The sequence below is a fragment of the Mya arenaria genome, chromosome 3, assembly GCF_026914265.1.
Source record: "Mya arenaria isolate MELC-2E11 chromosome 3, ASM2691426v1".
Classification (NCBI taxonomy): Eukaryota; Metazoa; Mollusca; class Bivalvia; order Myida; family Myidae; genus Mya; species Mya arenaria.
In genome coordinates, this window is record NC_069124.1 from 81477204 (window position 1) to 81498321 (window position 21118).

At 36.4% G+C, this 21118-nt stretch overlaps 1 protein-coding gene across 6 annotated transcripts; it reads left to right on the forward strand.

Annotated features, from left to right (window-relative positions):
• Positions 1 to 7451: 7451 nt before the first annotated feature.
• LOC128226765 (protein FAM227B-like) lies at positions 7452 to 20654 on the forward strand. 6 transcript variants are annotated; one of them, XM_052936805.1, is made up of 17 exons: positions 7452 to 7553; positions 9901 to 10058; positions 10453 to 10561; positions 10836 to 10979; positions 11319 to 11389; positions 11581 to 11601; positions 12283 to 12348; positions 14587 to 14736; positions 14887 to 14985; positions 15302 to 15406; positions 15782 to 15908; positions 16113 to 16247; positions 16422 to 16618; positions 16962 to 17194; positions 17425 to 17575; positions 17937 to 17954; positions 19923 to 20654. In XM_052936805.1, exons 2-17 carry the CDS (start codon positions 9915 to 9917, stop codon positions 20034 to 20036), a joined length of 1884 nt encoding a protein of 627 aa, XP_052792765.1. In that variant the 5' UTR covers positions 7452 to 7553; positions 9901 to 9914; the 3' UTR covers positions 20037 to 20654. The 6 variants fall into 6 exon arrangements, with proteins under 6 accessions (XP_052792765.1, XP_052792764.1, XP_052792766.1 ...); XM_052936804.1 differs by lacking the exon at positions 17937 to 17954 and adding an exon at positions 19075 to 19095; XM_052936806.1 differs by lacking the exon at positions 17937 to 17954.
• The last annotated feature ends 464 nt before the right edge of the window (positions 20655 to 21118 follow it).

Consider the following 21118-nt stretch of genomic DNA (forward strand, 5'->3'; position numbering starts at 1 on the left):
TAACGTTTCGAATTGCCGATAATCTTAAAGGGGCTGTCTCACGTATGATAAAATAGCGGGGAAAAAAGAAAATTGTCGAAAACTGACATGTACATGTAAACTTGGCATCGAGCTGTACAATGCATTGAAACTTACTAACTGAAGTACCACATAGTTTACAATTTATTTAAGTTTAGCAGTTATTTCGTATTTTTCCATTAAAAAAGATTACTGGGTATGTCTACCAGGTAGAATTCATTCCTTATGCGTGATTGGCTAGTCGGTGTTATCACGTGATATTACCGAGGTAGCTGTATAGCTTAGTTATGTCACCCGATTAGTATAAGCCTCTGTAGCTCAGTGAGTAAGACGCTGGACTTCAATTTCGGAGACACTGGTTCGAACCCGGTCTCCGACACATTTTTTTGTTACATTTCGGTACTTATTTTACAATTATGATATCAAAGCGTAACACATTCTATTAGATAATTGTCCTGAGATTCGTTACAGAAAAAAACTTCTTTTGGTGCCAATCTGTGACAGAGTCCCTTTAAATTTATAATTATTTGATCAACCGTGACGCATTAAAACTTTTGAGACGCGCTCCTTTTCGAATTCTGCCAACTTTAGTACAAATAGACATGTATTTTCGGGATCGCATCTAGCTTTTTGAAATACTCCGCGTGCTTTATTTTGTTTATTTTAAGATAGACTGGAAGGTGTTCTGGTGGCTGATGACTCCATGTCAACAGACTCCATGATTCGACGGCACTGAATATTCCTGAATATCTCTATCAGCTCTGATTCTGATTCCGTCAATTATATTTACTGAAAAAAAGAGAAAGTTTTTGAGTACAAAGGTTCATTAGACCGTGACTCCTGTATGAATTGGTGGTACAATAAAAAAACTGCATTTGATAAAGGAACCAATTCTTTAAAAATGAATTGAAAAATAACCCAATAATATCAGTGACGTGCACAAGCTGGCACGCTTGAGGCATGAAGCAAAAGATTTTTTCCCCGAATTTCATCATGGCAAGTAACAATAAGTTCGGGAAATTAAATTTTGAAAGAAACTGGGCAAGTTGCGCAAAACTATTATGTCAAAGACTGAAACAGTGTTATGCACAAAAATGCCAGTGCTAACTTTATCAATGGAAATGCACACATTACTTTTTAATAATGTCATGAACAAATTGCTCAGTTAATATCTATGTATTTTTCACTTCTTTTGTTTTAATGTGCTTGTTACGTTAAGGACAGGAAAAATTTCCGCTGCCAAGTTCGGGAAGAGGTGGGACATCAGCATTTCAGCAGTATCTACCTTCACCTTAGTTACAATGATATACTTTGTACAGTCGAGGATTTCTACAGGTGTATTAAAGTGATACTCTTATTCAAAATCAATGTATAAAAACATAAATTTTGAGTGATCAACCTTTAACTAATTACTAAATTATGCATTTATGAAAAATATTAATAACTGATTAACAAGCTAGGTTGTAACCGTTTATTTAATAGCAGAAAGCGCCAAAAAAATGATTGGTGAATGCTAAGATATACTGTGGTCTACTATAGTCGTATAAGGTAGAAATACCGTACGTGTAGTATGCTCATTTCTTTCTAATTAAGCTTGGTATCCGTCATAAGAACCATTGTTTCGACATTTTTCATCCTTTTTGGAATATTAAAACAATATTATTAATTGTGGTTAATCTTATTTGGGAGTAAGCGTGCATCTTTATGTTTAGATGATTTAAAAGGATTTTATTAATATTAAAAATGTGTATATGAATTACTGTAATAAGTTTAAAAGTATATAAATTAGATTCCCTTCTATATATTTTTAAAGATTATTGTTTTCTGAGTTGACCTTCATATAATCGTGTTTCTGCAACACCATACATTATGTTTAAACACATGTTACTTTGTTCAGTAACAGTTTGCACCGTCAAAATGGTATTACTTGCGCACTTGGGCAATACTCATCAAACGTAATAATAGCCCCGGGGATATTTTCAATCACATGATCGAAAAAAGCCATGCAATTGTTCCCAACATGATGGAATAGACATGGTTGAACGTTTGCGGGGTAGTTGAGCAAACTTGCCCCTGCTGCATTTTTAAATAGGAACGTTTCACTGAGGCACAAGCCTGGCAGGTAATTCAGGAACAAACAAAAAAACTCTTTGTTAACAAATACGTGATTAGTAAAAACAAAAGCATGGCAACACGATTTTTTCATTAAATTACTAGTACAACAATTCATCATCTTTTATATTACCAACAAACAAAGCTGCGCCATGTGAGAATTTACTTAAGCCATGGCATTTGTCTGTTGTTATGTGCAATGCGTTTGAAACAACTTAACTAAGAGATCTCGCGATCGAACTCTTCTGAACGGGCACCTTTAACACTGTTTATTAACATGGACATGGTATACTTATTGATATTATCTAAACAAAAACAATCCTATACATGTGTAAAATGAATAAGTCTTCTGTCCATCTTTCTTTGCAAAGGATCGTTTTGTCTTAAACTGTCCATTTATTGTGCGCTGACATAAACTCTAATTGTTTGCACCATTGTCATCAACATAACTACTTAAACGCAATCAATCTAACCGAAACAAGAGATGTTTGTCAAACATTATGCCCCCTGAGCGCCAAGTTGCCAGAAATATTTGGACAATTGAATGAAATATGCATGGACTGAAATGACAGCTGATTTGTCATTGGATGCATATGAGGCAGGTCATCTACTGGTCATACCTAATCTTCATGTCAAGTTTGATGACCATAGGTCCGGGAATTGTTGAGTTATCACTCGGACAAGCTTTGGTCTTCCAACAGACCGACCGACATGTGCAAAGCAATTATATAACCCCTCTGCTTCGAAGGGGGGCATAATTAAACTAGATGTTCACTGAAAACTGATACTTCAACTCATGCATTTAGTGACATATAAATTTCTACTGTCTACTATATAAGAAAATAAAATATGGACAATCAGAAAACCTTTTTTCAGCTTACAGTCACACTGACCTTGACCTTTGACCCACTGACCTCAAAATCAATAGGGTTCATCTGCTGGTCATGACCAATAAGCCTACCTAGTATGAGGTCCCTGGGTCAAAGCGTTCTCAAGTTATTGATCGGAAACCGTTTTTCATGTTAAGGTCACACTGACCTTGACCTTTGACCTCAAAATCAATAGGGTTCATCTGCTGGTCATGACCAATACACCTACCAAGTATGAGGTTCCTGGGTCAAAGCGTTCTCAAGTTATTGATCGGAAACCGTTTTTCATGTAAAGGTCACACTGACCTTGACCTTTGACCCACTGACCTCAAAATCAATAGGGTTCATCTGCTGGTCATGACCAATAAGCCTACCTAGTATGAGGTCCCTGGGTCAAAGCGTTCTCAAGTTATTGATCGGAAACCGTTTTTCATGTTAAGGTCACACTGACCTTGACCTTTGACCCACTGACCTCAAAATCAATAGGGTTCATCTGCTGGTCATGAACAATACACCTACCAAGTATGAGGTTCCTGGGTCAAAGCGTTCTCAAGTTATTGATCGGAAACCGTTTTTCATGTAAAGGTCACACTGACCTTGACCTTTGACCCACTGACCTCAAAATCAATAGGGTTCATCTGCTGGTGATGACCAATACACATACCAAGTATGAGGTCCCTCGGTCAAAGCGTTCTCAAGTTATTGATCGGAAACCATTTGGTATTCCGACCGACCGACCGACAGACAGACAGACCGACCGACCGACCGACCGACATGTGCAAAACAATATACCCCACTTTTTTCAAAAGGGGGCATAAAAATGTACGGAAATAGCATACGTATCAACCTAGCGGGTACTTTCCTGTTCAGTTTTGATTTTGAAAAATATATAAAGGCATTTGTATTAAAATGTAGTTTTGATACTTCGAAAAGAATCATAATGAAACTACATGTACACACTCTTTTCAATAAAATAGAGCATTTTTGGATTAAGGAGTGCTTCAGAGGTTGTAGATGTCCCCAGAGAGACAGCTCCAGCAGCAATGATTGTTTTGTGCTCAATCTTGCCAAAGCCGCCAGACTACAGTGGACGCAGCTTTTTGTCCTCAAACATGGCGAGAACATGCCAACATTTGGTGGCATATGCCAACCAAGCCCTGCAAGATGTTGCGTAACATATACCCTATGTGATTTTTTCCGTATGACTGGTCAACAGAAGTAAGATACCCCAACCCCAACACTAAAATCAACCACCCAGTTTAGAAAGGTGTTATGGTTGCATTTGAAATGATATATATAAGAGGAGATACTCTAGCAGAAAATGAAAATAACTGCTTTTATCTCAGTTGACTAGGGCAAATATGTACTCAACATGCCTAGATAGGTCATGATTTATCTTTGAACCCGTCTCATGCTACTTAAAAGCATTATTTAACTAATGAAATTCACATTTGAAATGATATAAATATGATATATATCATTTCAAATGTGATTTTCATTAGTTAAATAATGCTTTTAAGTAGCATGAGACGGGTTCAAAGATAAATCATGACCTATCTAGGCATGTTGAGTACATATTTGCCCTAGTCAACTGAGATAAAAGCAGTTATTTTCATTTTCTGCTAGAGTATCTCCTCTTTTACATGTTTCTTCATTATTTAAAAGCTAGGTTCTGGCCAAGGATGGACTGCGTCTAAACATATTTTTAGCAAGACGGTGCCTGTAAGATCTTCGTGATGATTCAGATTGGTTGTATGATGTAGTAGAAATTGAGAGAGATGGAGAAGAGTGGCCAGAACTACAAGAAATAGAGCCATTGGCAGCTGATGATAGGTGATGCCAGCCTACCACCACTGGTCACTATGGAACACTATGGTACAGCTGTCGTATGCCATTGTAGTGCAGCAGTTTAATAAAACCGATATTTTTTATTTGCTGTATTTTACATAATAAGTTAATAACCTTTGTGATATAGAGGCTGGTTTGATGATGTGGCTCAAATACAATACAGAATAGGTATAATTCAGATACATGACGAAGATTTGAAGAAGGTGCCTTGTCACATTAAACTTCCGGAAAAGAGGGAACAGGTTCATTTTCTTGTCATTGTGAATTTTTACATTGCCGCAGTATTTTATGTATTCTTCTTCGAGCTATTTTAACAAATTGCTGACAAACTCTACTTTCCCTTTTCATTGGAAGTTGGTGAACGTCAGCCCCATTTTCAAAGAAATCTAATCCATCCGGTCCCTGCAATTATAGACCAATATCACTTCTAAGTTGGCTTGGAAAACTCACGGAGCGCCGCATCCACAAATACCTCTACAACTACGTCGTCTCGAATAGATCGAATACTTACATCCTTCCAACCTGGTTTCATCAAAGGCGATTCTAGCGTCAATCAGTTAGCTTTCTTTTACAACGATGTCTGCAAAGCCTTAGACGAATGAAAATAAGTGGGGCTGTCTTTTGCGATGTATCAAAGGCTTTCGACCGAGTTCGATCGAGTTTGGCATTAAGGTCTCATTCATAATCTGTCATCCATCGGAATTAGTGGTTCCCTTTTTCATTTTCTCCTCTTTTCTTTCTGACAACGGGTAGTCTTACCCAAATCTGTTTCAAGAATCCTCACTATCAACGCTGGAGTTCCTCAAGGATCTATCCTTGGCCCATTACTCTTCCTTGTCTCAATTTATGACATTGTCAATGACATAAAGACAAACATACGCCTATTCACAGATGACACGCTCAAGTTCTTTTTCAATGTCTTCTTTCATTGCATACGGTACTGGTCGTGCTTTAAAGTACTTTGGTTTGGCATCTACGTCACTGTAGATTTTTGCCTTCATGCCAGTTATTTTTCCTAATCCTTCATTGAATACGGTCCCGTATTTGTTCAAAATCGCATTAAAATCATTGTCATCAGTTGCCCCACTGATTTTTACAGAACATATTTCTCCCCAGTCAACCTTTATTTTTTCAAGCCAGTTTCTTCCCAGGAGATTTGGTCCGTCATTATTCACCACAATGATCGGCAATACAACGTTCTTGTCCTCGTATTTCAGGTTAACGTTGCATTTCCCAAGAAGTGTTAAATACTCTCCATAGTATGTTTTCAACTTCGCCTTAGTTTTCTCAAAAGATGAAGATTTTTTCAACCTTTCCCAGGTCTCCCGATTAACTATCGTTGCTGAAGCACCAGTGTCCAGCTCAAATGAAACAGTTGTGGAGTTAAGGTTCATTTCAACCTTATATGGCTTTGTATGATCACCAATGTTATGCATGGTGTACACTTCATCGTCCTCCACAAAGTTCTGTTTTCCTAGTCTCTTTTTTAACTGTTTTTGCGGAAGCTGTTTTTGCTTTTTCTCCGCTCTACAAGCTTTTTGCACATGTTCTGTTTTTGAACAATTGTAGCAAACACAATCCTTATATGGACAGTCATTTGGTCCATGAGTTGTACCTGTGCACCTATAATTAACACGGCTTACCACCTGCTTTTCCGGATTGCCTGTTGGGAGCAGTCCTGGCTGGCTTGTGCCTATTTTGACCAACTTTATACACAGTACATGTAATTCCATTTATCGACTGATTATGTTAAGTGGCAGCACTTTTTGCCGCAAGTTCCAAGCTTGTCGCAATAAATATCCAACGCCTTTTTAAAATCCAACTTTGGTTCTGACAGTTATCTCCGCTGCATCCTGTCCTCATTAATACCACAAACGAGTCGATCACGAAGCATTACTTCTTGTGTCTCTCCAAAATTGCAATCCTACGACAATTTACGTAATTCCGCCACATAGTTTGATACAGTTTCTCCCCTTTTTCGAGCACGGCTGTTAAACTTAAAATCTCTGTACTATTTCTGATGGTTTAGGATGATGATGTTTCTGAACAAGTTCTTTTAATTCAGCAAAATATTTGTCACTTGGTTTGACTGGTAAAATTAAATTGCACATCAGTTTGTATGTTTTTGCACCAACCACTGATAATAAAATCGCTTTCTTTTTGTCCGCATCAGTAATTTCATTTGCAATAGAATAATATTCCAGTCTTTCAATGTACTCGTTCCAATCTCCTTTCCCATAGCAAAACTCTTTTATTCTTCCGTACACAGCCATTATCCACTTTCCTCGTCGCCAAATGTAATAACTTAAGATTTCATAAGCTTTACACACATTTATTCTCGACAAGCATCACAGTACAACTGAATACATTTAGACAATGCAAACCATAAGTAATATCAAGCTATAGTCTATTTCACATTACTACAATAAGTAAAAAAAATAAGATGAAACACCAGCTACAATGAGATTCATGAATGTGCCAGGTAGCGGATAGAATTAACAATCTCTTTAGTGTTCCCATTCACTTTGACCAAAGCCGCTGAATGATTGAGACTTTACATAACCGACATATTATGGTGTAATATAACCTCAAAACTTAAAATCATGAAATCCGAAAATATTACACACCGAAAGCTTCTTGCGTTCTTAGCGACGAATGTATAATTTTTGTATTTTAGATAGTTGGGCCATTTACAACCAGTATCAGGTAACAGTTTTGGCATAAATTGCACGATATATGTGAAAATCTAAATAAAATCTGCTTTATTGGATGGATGGGTATACGCTTTTTGAAACGGATAAAAGCTATATTTTTCGGATAATTTATATGTTCGGATGGAAATGTAGTCCAAATAATTGTATTTTGACGGATTTTTTTACGATTTTAGATATGTCAAATCCTTCACGTACATATTGTTTTGTACCAAAAGTGGGTAGTTGTTCCGATCGGGATTCCGGGTCAAAGCATATTGCCTCCATAAAATATCATAAAAACAAGAAATATTACTAGATAGTGTTATTTTATATTAGTTCTGTACACCAAAAATAAATATCCAATGAGTAATTATGACTTTGATGGGGTTTTCTTCATTTCATTCTGTCAAAACATAACGCGCAAGGCTGCAGTTCACAGTTTTAGAACAATCGGAGCACTTCGGCCCTGCTATATAAAATTCAGAATTTGAGCAAGCCCGAAATACATTTTACCAGTGCATTTGGCTTGTGGGCGTGTGCTAATTTATACCACTGCTTTTCATTTCCAATCCACAAACTTTGCCTAATCAGGGGGATATCAATTCAACGAAATTGCTGGTTTTTTTTATATTGAGCTGATGAGAGGGCTGTTTGGTATTATGATAGACCAATATGAGTTAAACGTATAGATGCAAGTGACAAAATAACTTTTGCATGGGACAGATCAATGGTTGTGATTTGTTCCCCTGAAATTTAGTTTCCTTTTTCCCATTCCCCCCCAAAACATTGCTAATATTGGGATATTAACCATGAATATGAATAATCCCTGCAAACTAAAGGAAGGATATGCACAAAGAATCAGTTAAATTGTTCTGTGTACAAATGAAGTGCGCAAAATATATTTACTGACTCTAAGCCAGTGGTCGAAATTAGCACAAGCCCGCAAGCCCTGCACTGGTGAAATGTCTTCCGGGCTTGCTCAAATTTTAAATTTTATATAGCAGGGCTTGTTCAAAAATATGATTCCATGCAATAGTATTAGAATTCGGGCTTGTTCATCCAAAAGTCTAATTTCAATGACTGGTAAGCAAATATTTTAGCCATCTACATGTATGATCACTCTCCTGTCAAAATTTGCTCTTCATTTAAAAACAGTTTTATCAGACATTAAATTTTTTACCATGAAATATTTAAATCAATATCAAAGATGTTCCAGATTATTCAGTAATCCTCTGATTTCCTTGTATATATGCAGTTTTTAAAATATCATTTTATGGTGTGATTGTAAAGCAACTGAAACTTACTACAATTTCACGGCCTCTAAACGCCAGCTCCATCACTTTATGGTGGTGCAAAGAAAAAGAGCTGTCGACACTTCCGTGGTGGAGCTGTGCCCTATGTTTTCATGAACAAACCTCAGGGATACCGTAATTCTTTGTCAGATTTTCAATGAGAGATTTGCTCCCATTTGTCCAAAATTGGTGAGAGAATTTTAATTTCACTCTTCGCGAACTACCTCAACCTTACTGAAAACTATTTCCGAAACAAACGGCTAGGTGTTGTTTATTTTACCATAGAACTATAAGAAATAGTTTTCAGTAAGGTTAAGGTTATCGCGAAGATTTTTGTTTCCACAAGTAGTATGCATAACCAGCAAAATGTTCAATGAATGATAAACATAGCAACTTTTGTATTCATTCCAAAAGCGTTAACTTTTTATATTACTTCAAGCGCAAAACATACTCGATAGCTCAAACATTACTCAACAGCGCCACCACTAGGGCATCAGTGCCACCACTTTTATAAATATGTGCATTTTTCCTTTTTAAGAAGTGCTTATCAGTTTTGTTGTGTTCCCGCATAGGTAATATACATAACAGTTATCTTTGCATGCGTGAGAATGTTCTTACGGGCTGTGTAAGTACCGAAATGTACTTGCTATGCAATCAGATCTCAAAATATGCACAAGTCCGATTCGGGAGAAAAGCTCCTGGCACCACAGTTTGCACAATGTTAAAACGAAATAGTAACCAGCCTACAGTAGAAGTGTTCTAACACGGTACCACATTCTCCGATTTTCGAAATATGTCCGTTAAATGAAATTTTCAAATAAAATTTAAATCATACTCGGGTTTGTTCATGTAAACATAGGGCACAGCTCCACCACAGAAGTGTCGACAGCTCTTTTTCTTTGCACCACCGTAAAGTGGTGGAGCTGGCGTTTAGAGGCCGTGAATTTGTACAGTTTTGATCATATGATTAATTATTCTGGAATAGTTAAACTTTACATGCATTTATATTAATTAAAGTTTGTAAATTATGTTAAATACTGCAATATTGTTTTTCATGGTACCATTAAGAATACACTGTAACTATGGAGCTGCCACCTATGAGTGATAAGATTGCAGCCATTATGGCGAAACTTGAGAAGGGCGAAAAGAAGAGGGAGGTGGCCAATAGGGAGGTGGAGGAGAAACCCCCTACAAACCTAGAAGAGTTTATGAAAGTGGAAAATCTGGTATGTTCAGTTGCAAACCTGATTGCTGATAGATCATTTGTATTTACTGTTCTTGTTGAACAGTTACTCACTAGCCTGCATTTTATTTTAGTATTTTTTCTCAATTTTACACTTGACAATATGAAAAAGTAAATATTATTGGCAAGATCTGATCAGGGACTCTGCTACCTCACTCACATATTGTCAGTATGTATGGTGAAGCGCTGACTGTTCATATTGACATGAGATTTTAGTACCTGCAGTTTAAAAGTAGTCATTTTTGTTAGTTATAATTTATCTTTATAAAAAAAGATTATGTTTTTAATTCTATTATTATTGACTATTACATGTTTTAAACAGAGAAGACACCTTTGATTTGTTGCAGTTAGATTTGCTGGTATATATGTGTTTTCAGGATGAGTGGCCCCAGAGGTTGACATCAGAGGGTCCCATGGACATTCAGGATGAACGTCTCCTGCTTGGAAGCAAGGAGGACATTGTCGAGCTACTACGGGATGCAGCACGTATCCTTTAAGGCCAATGTATTATGGTACCTTGCTTCCAGTGCAAAGAGATGCCATAGCTAGTTTATATCTTAGTCATAATAAAACATTTTTTGTTAGTCTTTGTATTCATATTACCATTATAAGAATTGCTTATGTGATACATAAAACTAAAAACTATTTTGTTATTAAGTAAGTATCGTAATTGGACCACTGGATATCACTTCTTGGGAGACAATTATTTTTATCAAAATTTTGCATTGCCCTGAATTATTTCCCTTTGACCAGTATTTAGCTCTCGGTGTTGAGAAGCTTAATGCAGTCCAGCAGCGTCTTGAGGCCCTGGAGGACACACTCAACTATTACGCCTCACAGATTGTTGCCGAGGACAAACGAGAGTCTAGGCTACAAGACAGGCTCTTTTACTCACCTTCTAGGAGTAGGGAAACAGTTACTGTTATAATTGGCATGTTAAATAGGAGGAAGATTTAAGTAAATACTTCACTCTTGCTAGCTGCATGATGTCAAACTTGATGTCAATGTTGATACAAAGGGCATATCATTTTGTCAGATGTTACTTAAACTACTCTGCAGTAGTAAATGTAGCTGTTATTTTTTATTTTAAATTAACTTTGATGTACTAGTGTTTCAGAAAACTTTAAACAAATTGCTTCTTATATGTTCTCATGAAATGAAAAGTTGGTTTACTTATATTGATTTGTTAATTTCTGATTTTTAAAAAGGACAAAACCAACAACAGCCTTTATCTGTTTTTCAGCATTTATGACAGAGGTGTCCGGGTCTGATGCTGTAAAGTCTCATCACAGCTCCAAGGGACATAAAAGCTTGGTAAGCATCTCTATCAAAAGCTCCGTTATATCATAATTCGAATGCAATGCAAACCATCAATCAATATATTTAAGAATTAAGAATTAAGAAATATTGAAGAAATAAGATTGTAAACATGAAAATATATGAAGATATTTGATTTACTTGTTTAGTTTATTAAACATTTTATAATGCATTCTACACTATTGTAGGCAGACAAGTTTAATATGAAGGTATACTTTTGGTAGTGATGGAATTTGTTTATATACAGTTGATTTTTTGTGTTTAAAAGGTGTTTCAGAGATAAAACGATGTTTAAGTCTGTGCTCAAATGTCATTGTTTGGTAGCTTTGACTACTTTCTTGTTTTACGTTTCATAACTCATTTTGTTGGCGGCAGTTTCAAGGAAATATGAAGAAGAATTTTAGTAATAGTATGCTTTATAAAACGAAATGCTTCAAACTAACACAGGTTTTAAAGTTATTGAATGTTTAAATTTACTAACAAACTAATTTTTGATGGAATTGATAAATGTACTCAATGATCATTTTTATGAAATGTTTGATGTTGTTAGCCTTTTAATTTCTGCCTTTTGTCAGACCTCAGAGTAATAACTTTAACAACTGTCTATTATGTGTAACTGAAAATGTGATATGCAGTTAAAATGAAGGTCAGAGAAGTCTTATGGTACAGGTGTTCACTTCTGCTCTGGACGGCTGTGAGTTTGATGCCAACCAGGGGTACTTTCTCTCAAAAAGGACACCAGTACTGGTTTTTACCCATGACACAGACTCAAGAGTGATTTATATCGGCTTTCAGCTGTCTTCACATTATGGAGCTACAATGAATCAGTTTAATCTAATGAACGTCTGATATAAACTGTTAAATCTGTATACTATTTTACTAATATTCAGTCTGAGCAGATATCAGGTCTGATCAGTGCAGCTGAGAGGGAAGGGGTTCGCCAAGACCTCATATCGGTATTCTAGCACAAATGGCGCGGGAAAATCACTATATTTTTTATGATTATTAATGTAAAGGTTTTGTCTTGTTTATATTTGCATACAAACATTAGTAAAGGCAGGTGGATATGGTGGGAGATTTATCATTGATGTGAATGTATTGTTTCAATCACCAGTGTTGTCCACAGACACTCGCACTTGTTTATAAGGTTTATGTTATGTTGGTGCTGTCTGGAACTCCAGGCCTCTGCAATGTACCGGTATTGGATTAATTAGAACACTGCAAAATGTATATGATCATGGTATTTGGTTATGAATATAAATGTAGTTTTTAGCTCGACTATTCAAAGAATAGATGGGCTATACTACTCGCCCCAGCGTCGGCGTCAGCATCCGGTTAAAGTTTTAGGGCAAGTTGGGATTTTCACTTATAAGTCCAATACCCTACATTCAATTGACTTAATACTTCACGCAGTTGTTCAGGGCCATCACATGATGAGGTTAGATAACTCCATATTATTCTTTACACAGATTATGGCCCCTGATTGACTATGGAACTTCGGTTAAAGTTTTAGGGCAAGTTGGAATATTTATTAATAACTTCTATATCCTTTGTTCAATTGACTTAATACTTCACACAGTTGTTCAGGATCATCACACAATGAGGTTACATAACTCCATATTATCCTAAATACAAGTTATGGCCCCTGATTGACTTAAGTTAAAGTTTTAGGGCAGGTTAAAGTTTTAGGGCAAGTTGGGATTTTCACTTAAAACTCCAATACCATTCATTCAATTGACTTAATACTTCACACAGATGTTCAGAGCCATCACATAATGAGGTTAGATAACTCCATATTATCTTTTATACAAATTATGGCCCCTGATTGAATATGGAACTTAGGTTAAAGTTTTAGGGCAGGTTGGGATATTGTTTAATAACTTCTATACCCTTCATTCAAATGACTTAATACATCACACAATTGTTCAGGACCATCACCCAATGAGGTTACATAACTCCATATCCTTAATACAAGTTATGGCCCCTGATTGACTTAGGTTAAAGTTATAGGCAAGTAAAAGTTAAGGGCAAGTTGGGATTTTAATAAAAAAAACTTCTATACCGTTCATTAAATGCACTTAATAAAATTCAAAATTATTAACGACCATCTTACAACAAGAAACATAACTCCGTTTTAAGCCTAAAAACAAATTATGGCCCTTGATTTTTTTTTTTAATTTCCTTTGAAAGGCATATTTGTATATTCTTAACCACATTTTCATAATGGGAAATCAAGTAATTTGAATGACTTGCGTCATTGTTTGGGCGGGCTGGTGGGAGTGCAGCATCAAAGTCACCTTATGTATCGAATTATTTTAGTTAGGTTTGACATAAAGAGACCAAACTTGGTATTATTACATTGTTATTGTATTCTAAGTCAAAGCGGCATAGTCGAGCGCGCTGTCTTACGATGGCTCTTGTTGTTTACATATTTAGCTTGGAGGAGGTATTGTGATAGCCTTCAGCGTCTTCGGCATCAGCAATGTTGGCATTGTCATTGGGCAAACACGTTAACACATGCCATATCTCAAAATTCATTCAAGACAAATTATTTATATGTAATGTGATACACATGTTGACCAAACACATGTTTAGCAAGGCCCATAACTCTGCCTGAAAAAAGAGATGAGCATTGGTGTTCGCCAAGTGGCATTCTTATTTGACTGATGTTTTTGTGAGTGAATTTATATACATTATACTAACAAGCGGTAGGGGTAACAGAAGAAAATCTGATGAGAGATATTTTATGAAGATGAATTTGGTTCATTTTACGTAGTTGGAGTCATCGGTATTGTTTTTTCAGTTTTTCACTTTGAAAATTATAAAAATGAGTGCCCTGAATGTTAATATAAGTCACATTGGCAAGAATTTGTCACATTCAATAAACCGTTGTTATGATTGTACATAAATGTTCACCAACTACATGAGTTATATCTTAAATTGTGTTGTGAAAGACATGTTGTTGTTGTTTTCTAACATATTTAATCACATACATACTGGAAAACAAACCATACCATAAAGAACTTTAAAAGTGTTTATGATTTAGAAATTTGATGTCATTTCAATTTTCATAACGAAACTTGCCATGCATAAAATTTTGTACATCTGCTTTATAAAATAATGTTCTGTTAATTTTTTTTTTATATAATTGTTAACGAGACTCTCATCCAACTCAAGTATGTGTGTGTTTGCAGGACTTTGTGGATTCTCTAATGGAGACTCGTAAGAAGAGTTTAGAGTATTGCACATTCCCAGGATTCCGGCATGGTGAGCTCATTGAGTTGCCGGGGCAACTGGAATCTCCACCCATCCTGCATAGAGTCACCAAGGCTCAGGACTTCAATGTATGTATTCTAAAACTCACTTTTATATTTTTAAGGGGCACTTGTTGGAATAACTTTCTTATAATTTGACAAAATTTAATTCAGTTAGTAAATAGTAAACTAGTGTGCCTGTTCTACCAGTAAGTAACCTTCACCTATCTGTTATTTCAGCCTGGGTTTAAGAAGTTCTGGAAGAAGATTTTCCTGTCTGAAGCCTCGGTTGCAGTGATGCAGGACACGTTCTGGTGGTTCTTTCTTGAAAAGTTTGATGTAAGAAACATTCTGACTTGCAGTGTTTGTTTGAAAACTGTTAAGAGTATAGCATTGAGTTGAGTGTATATTTATAATTTGTTTATGTTTTCCTATATTATCTCTGGTCACTTAAAGCTCAAGCATAATATGCATTTGTATTTTTGAAACAATAACAACAGTTTCATGCTAAGCCATGTGCTTTGGTTGAAATATGTTAGAGATGTGGTATTTTCTTCTGCAATTTGAATTCGTGGTCGAATTGATCCCCTCAAGATTAAACATTGGTGCCTTTTGTGATTATTTATGTATACCTGGTATTTTTGTATTTGTATAGACTAACAAGCCAATAGACAAGAACCTTCTGTATGACCGCATAGCGGACAGCTACGTTGCTCTCTTCACCAGCATCAATGGGGACGTCAAGGACAAGTTCCTCATGGTAAAAATGGTTTTATTTAAGACATAAAGTATGTTGAATATGAAAACATTGATACTGTTTGTGATGTGAATCATCGGGTTTGTCTTTTCAAATACATGACTGTCTATGTTTTTGACATTTGTTAAGGAGGATAATGGCGACCCCTTAATAAAGAGCATAAAAACAATTATGCTGAATATTGTGACTTCAATAAATTAAGTTGAATATTTAGCTCAGGTGTCACAAACTTAATTGAATTTTTAACTAGTTGTTACATCATTTGTTTTAAAATTAATAAGAACTGCCAAGCATGATATAATAAAAAAGTGAGTATTATATCCTTGTTAATGTGATGGGGTCATTATTTATGTGTGTTATTGAAAACTTTTTTTGCAGGAGTATCCCAACTGCCTGGCCCAGGCTGTTTTCTCTGCATACTGGGAAGCTTTCCCTGAGTCTCGTAACAAGTTCAGTGACCAGCTTCGTCAAGAACTGCTCAACACCATCAGCGAGTGGACCACAGGTATATACATTGTATAGTGCTGCTTAGGTATACTTCATTTCTACATTAATATAGCTGATAATAAATCTTAAGCTTTGTATTAATATAGACTGCATTTAGGTAATTGTTATAATTTGCTCAAGTAAATTAAGCTGAAGAATCAGTTGAGCTCAACTCATGCTTTTTATGTCTTTATTTAACTGTTGTCATTATTGTTGACTCCAGGGGTGAAGCCAGTTCCAGGCACGTTTAAGAGCTGGAAGATGCGACGACTGCAGTCGAAGCCCCTGAAAGGCATGGAGAAAGAGAACAGCAAGACGGCGGAGCAGATGATGCAAGCGGCAGCACTCAACAAAGAGTGTATGTACATGTTAAAGTTTGAAAACAGTTTGATATTATATATTATTAAAAAAAAAATTGTGTTTAATTATTTTTTAGCTTTAAACCTATACAACTTATAGTATGCCTTAGAAGTTTAGATACATAAAAAATGAAAACTTTATTTGAAGGGATTGTAAAAATTTTCTTTTTCAGTAAACTACTCTCTAGATGTTGAGAGTTTCGCCAAGATGGTTGACAAAATGGGCACAGAGCAGGTAATGTATGGCCTGACCCCATTAGGCATGAGTCGTGATGTGACACAGATGACCAACAGCCCGTCCCAGGGCCCGACAGTCATCTCCCAGTCACGCCTGGCGACTGCTGGCACCAGTAGAGGGAAACCAACTGAGGTGGGTAAAGCAATGGGATTTTGAGTTTGGGGAGCAATGAGGGAAGTTTGTGTTCTTAAGATTGATTGTATAAACCTATATAAGCTAGTTTGAATATGAAATGAAATAAAATTTTAAGAAAATACTCTAGTGTTAGCAATACATCAACATTGGGTTGTTCTAATTATATTTCTACCATTTATGTGCATACATGTGTTTATTTGGCACATGTTTCTTTTTCAAAGTGTATTCAATGTTTTAGTCAAGAAATAATTGCATAGGTCAGATGTATTTACTAGTAAGATGAGACTATAGAAAGTCCTTGTAATCAAAGTACAGCAACATAATGGAACTTCCATTGCAGTCTCACCAGATAGGCCCAGGCCCGACCTATGAGCGTGTCAAGTTCAACACTCAGGGTCGCAGCCCGCTCATTTCCCACTACCTTCACCTGCGAAAGCTGAAGGACCTGGAGCAGCCGGGCAAGCGGGTGCGTCGTACAGAGATAGTCAAAGTCCCCTCTCCTGGGCCAACCTACCGTCAGCTGATCCAGAACACTCTTGCCATGACAGATGCCCTTAGCAAGGAGTACCAGAGGTGTGAGCTTAATTTCTCTCTATGATGTCATGTAACTGTGTAATTCATGTTTCTTTTTTGCACATTTAAAATATGACGTCAGTAATAAAACATCATCAGGCATGTTAAGATATGTAGATAAAACTGCTTTCTTCTTAACTGGACTTATTTCTTGGTTTAACTTTGTGAGAAGCACCTTGACATATAGTTGCTAAAACATTCTGTTATATGTTTAAAATGATGTTATCTAGAATTTGTGATGAAACTGATGCTGAGATCTACGAGCTTGAGAGGCGGCAGGCAACAACGAACCGCGAGTTCAACAAGCTTACAAAGGAGCTCATGTTTACCAAGAATCCGGTGGACCTTAAAATACTCAGTGACAAGATCATCGGACTCAGGGTAAGTTCTTCAATAATGGCATACAACATTTATTCCTTTACATTTTTAACAGTGAATACTGCTTTAGATATAATATCCTGTAATGTCTTGATTATTTTTTTCTATAGTAAGCATTATCTTATATTTAGTATGAAGCTACTCACGTTTTATGTCATATAAATGAAAATATATCATTTTTAGATAAAATGGAAATTTGAATTTGAATTTTACTTATCAGGTTGATATTTGTTTAGTTAAATGTTTGTCAATTTTATAGAAAATGCTTGTAAGTTATTTTACTTTGTAGAAGTACAGTATATATGATAGAAGCTACAGTTTTATGTTTGTCATATAACTCGCATTATTGTTTTATGATTTGTAGAAACCAATGCCCTCTAAGGTATATATGTTGAAGAGCCCCAAATTTCACATCCCTATGAGTGTTTCACCAAAACCTTTACATGTACTTATATGATATACTCAGCATTTGCGGCTGATTGCTTTTGATCACCAATCTTTTTTTACGAAGAGTTGTTGTTGTTTTTATTCAGAAAAGTTTTTGTAACCTCATCAGCAAGATTACTATACAGTTATGCATTTTTTCAGCTTTAAATGGTAACAACATTCGCACATCACAACACATATAAGCACACGTTTGTCTTGGTTTGGCTTTTGCTTCATGCACATTGCTTCATGTGCTTTCAAAGGTTGTCCGCATAATCATGTTCATGTTTTCCGTGATATAATAAGTACTGGAGTTTGCTAAGCACCACTTAAGTCTACCTAATAACTCTTATGTCCACATTGAAGCTTCAGGTTTTGAGAAATGGTAGACTATCATACTGTAGAGCTTTGATGATTGTTACAATAATCTTTTGCCACAATGGTTATTATCATACAAAGGGTTGCAACCCTAGTATGAACCATAAAAGAGTTATGAAACTTGTAATAGTTTTTGTTCGACATTGGTATCTTAGTATTTTTGAATGAACATACATGATTTGTTATTCACCTTACATATATATCGATGCAATGTTTTCCCTCCCAATTACGCACACATTCAAAGCAAACACCGTGAAGTTTAGTTTCAACTGTGATGTTATTATTTAAATCAGCAATTTATGAACAAGCAAAATATCTGCAAATGAAAGATATTCAAACAATATTTGTCGCAGATAGGAGATTACAATATGACAAAGAATAGCTGCGAAATATAGAAACACTGTCAAGCATTTATGTAAATTCAAGTCTTATTTTTCACTGATCAATGATCTCAGAGTTCTAACATGTTCTTCTATATCCTCCTGTTTGCTTCAATATTTAAATGTTTCATTGAGAACCGAGAAGCGTCATTTGCATATCTATGTGATGCAGAAACAAATTTTTAGCCATTAAAATGTTGACAACATATTGAACATTGGCAACTGAATATATCATTTAACCAAACACGCGTTGTTCAAGGATTGATATGTGCGCACATTTGCTTTGTCGTGCCTGTCACCTGCGTGTTTGTTTTGCAGCACAGACGACTGTCGTCGGCGGTAATGTTTTTCAATGTCAAACTACCTAACACCAACTGCATGTTTTCATCTCATAACCTGTCGTGTTCACAGTGATAAATGTTCAATTCTTATAACATCTAAGATTTGTCTCGTCTTTTTGTATGTCAACATTATATACATTAACGTTATGCATGGCAAAGGTATTTTTGGTAGGGTAAAGGAAATCTTTTTTGAACGGATTGTTGGGCATAACCTCATTGGGGGGTGGACAAAGTACGTCATATTTTGGATGGCAAAATAATTATTGTGCCTTTTTGCATACGAATGAAGGCTTCGGGGTAACACCAGCGAAAAACAAATGACCATGTTGTGTATGCATGAATCTAGAAAAGTTTTAAACTCATTCACATCTTTATATATATATATATATCGTACTGATAATAATTTTTTATTATGGTCGTCGATTTGCCTTATTTGTATTTTATTTTGTGAATTGACAGTCGTCAGTAACCTTAAGTAGTAACACTATTTGTCGTTTTTTGCCTCTCCCGTCCGTTTTCACGTAAAACGACTGTGGATTGTCATGACTTGACATGTAGACACGACTACATAATAATTATCCCATGACACCTGGTGGCTGTGTTTTGTGCTGACCAGGACACGTACATTGTCTCATGGCACATTTATGACCGTTTTTTGTAATAACCTGGAAAAAAATTACCTCACTGGTCACATACCAAGTTAATAGGCACAGATACTTCTCATGTGTCATACACTTGTGCCGGCTGTGTTTCGTCTTGTCTAGGAGATAAGCACAGCTTGTTTATCTTCTGTGCCATTACACGTGTCACGTTGTGTGTTGCCAGGATCGTGACCGGGAGACGCCGCTGCTGCAGGACGACAAGGGGCACCACCCGGCCATCCACGTGACAAGCGACAGTGAGGAGGAAGTTGACGTCAGGTTCGACGAGGACGACTGAGGAAAACCACGCTTACAATGTGAAACACAAAATCTGTGATATTATTTTTGATTGAAATTTAAAGTATATAATATTTCATGTATGTCGGAAATGTACTTTGGAAAACGATGATAAATATGTTCACATAGTGTACAGCATTTAATATTTCATGTTTAAGATACTAGTTCAATTAATGATCTTGATAACTAAAATGTGTGAGGGCAGTGCTCACTGGGATGTGATTATCCCTGGGACTGATGCTGACAGTGATGGATACTTGCTCTATCAAGGGTCAATTGAATCCTCCTCAGTTTAGCCGTCACGCAGACAAGGCGTTCATTTTCCATATAGTCAATATTTTCACTTGCCTGAAAATAGAATGATTGTCTAGCGTCATTATTTGAACAGTTAATATTGGCTGGGAAATGCTTTTGATTAATGCTGGATAAGATGTAACTGAGAACTGTCAGGCTCGCGTGATCTGCGGATTGGGTCGATTTTTTATGTTGTGTGAGGCGAACATAAACATTAATGATATACTGTTATTTATGGTTGAGTTGTGTTTGAATTTGTTGTTTTGAACATCCTGTTATTTTGAGAACATTATATTATTTGTGAGTAAATGTTATCATGTGCAAATGTATACATACAGTTTTATTTTGGCTCAACACCACCTTATTGCCGTACTGCTATACTCCCTTTGCTATTCTTCCATCGCTATTCTTCCCTCGCTACACCACTCGCTATTTTGCTCTCGCTGTACTCTCCTCGCTATAGACCCAATGCTATTCTCCCCTCGCCATCCTCCCCTCGCAATAGTCCCCTCACTATCCTCCCCTCACTATACTCCCCTCGCTATGTTGGCCTCGCTATATTGCCCTCGCTATTCTGCCCTCGCTATCATCCCCTCGCTATACTCCCATCGTTTACTCCCTCGCTGTACTCCCTCGCTATTCTGCCCTCGCTATACTGCCCTCGCTATACTCCCATTGCTATACTCCCCTCGCTATCCTTCCCTCGCTATACTGCCCTCGCTATGCTCTTATCGCTATAGACCCAGCGCTGTTCTCCCCTCGCCATTCTCCCCTCGCAATAGTCCCCTC

What these genes read in the sequence shown, in the direction of transcription:
- LOC128226765 (XM_052936804.1), top strand. Translation starts at nt 9,915, where the DNA reads ATGGAGCTGCCACCTATGAGTGATAAGATTGCAGCCATTATGGCGAAA. An exon ending in TCTTTCTTGAAAAGTTTGAT is followed by an intron (nt 14,986 to 15,301) that starts GTAAGAAACATT and finishes GTATTTGTATAG; the next exon opens with ACTAACAAGCCAATAGACAA. An exon ending in CTTAGCAAGGAGTACCAGAG is followed by an intron (nt 17,195 to 17,424) that starts GTGTGAGCTTAA and finishes GATGTTATCTAG; the next exon opens with AATTTGTGATGAAACTGATG.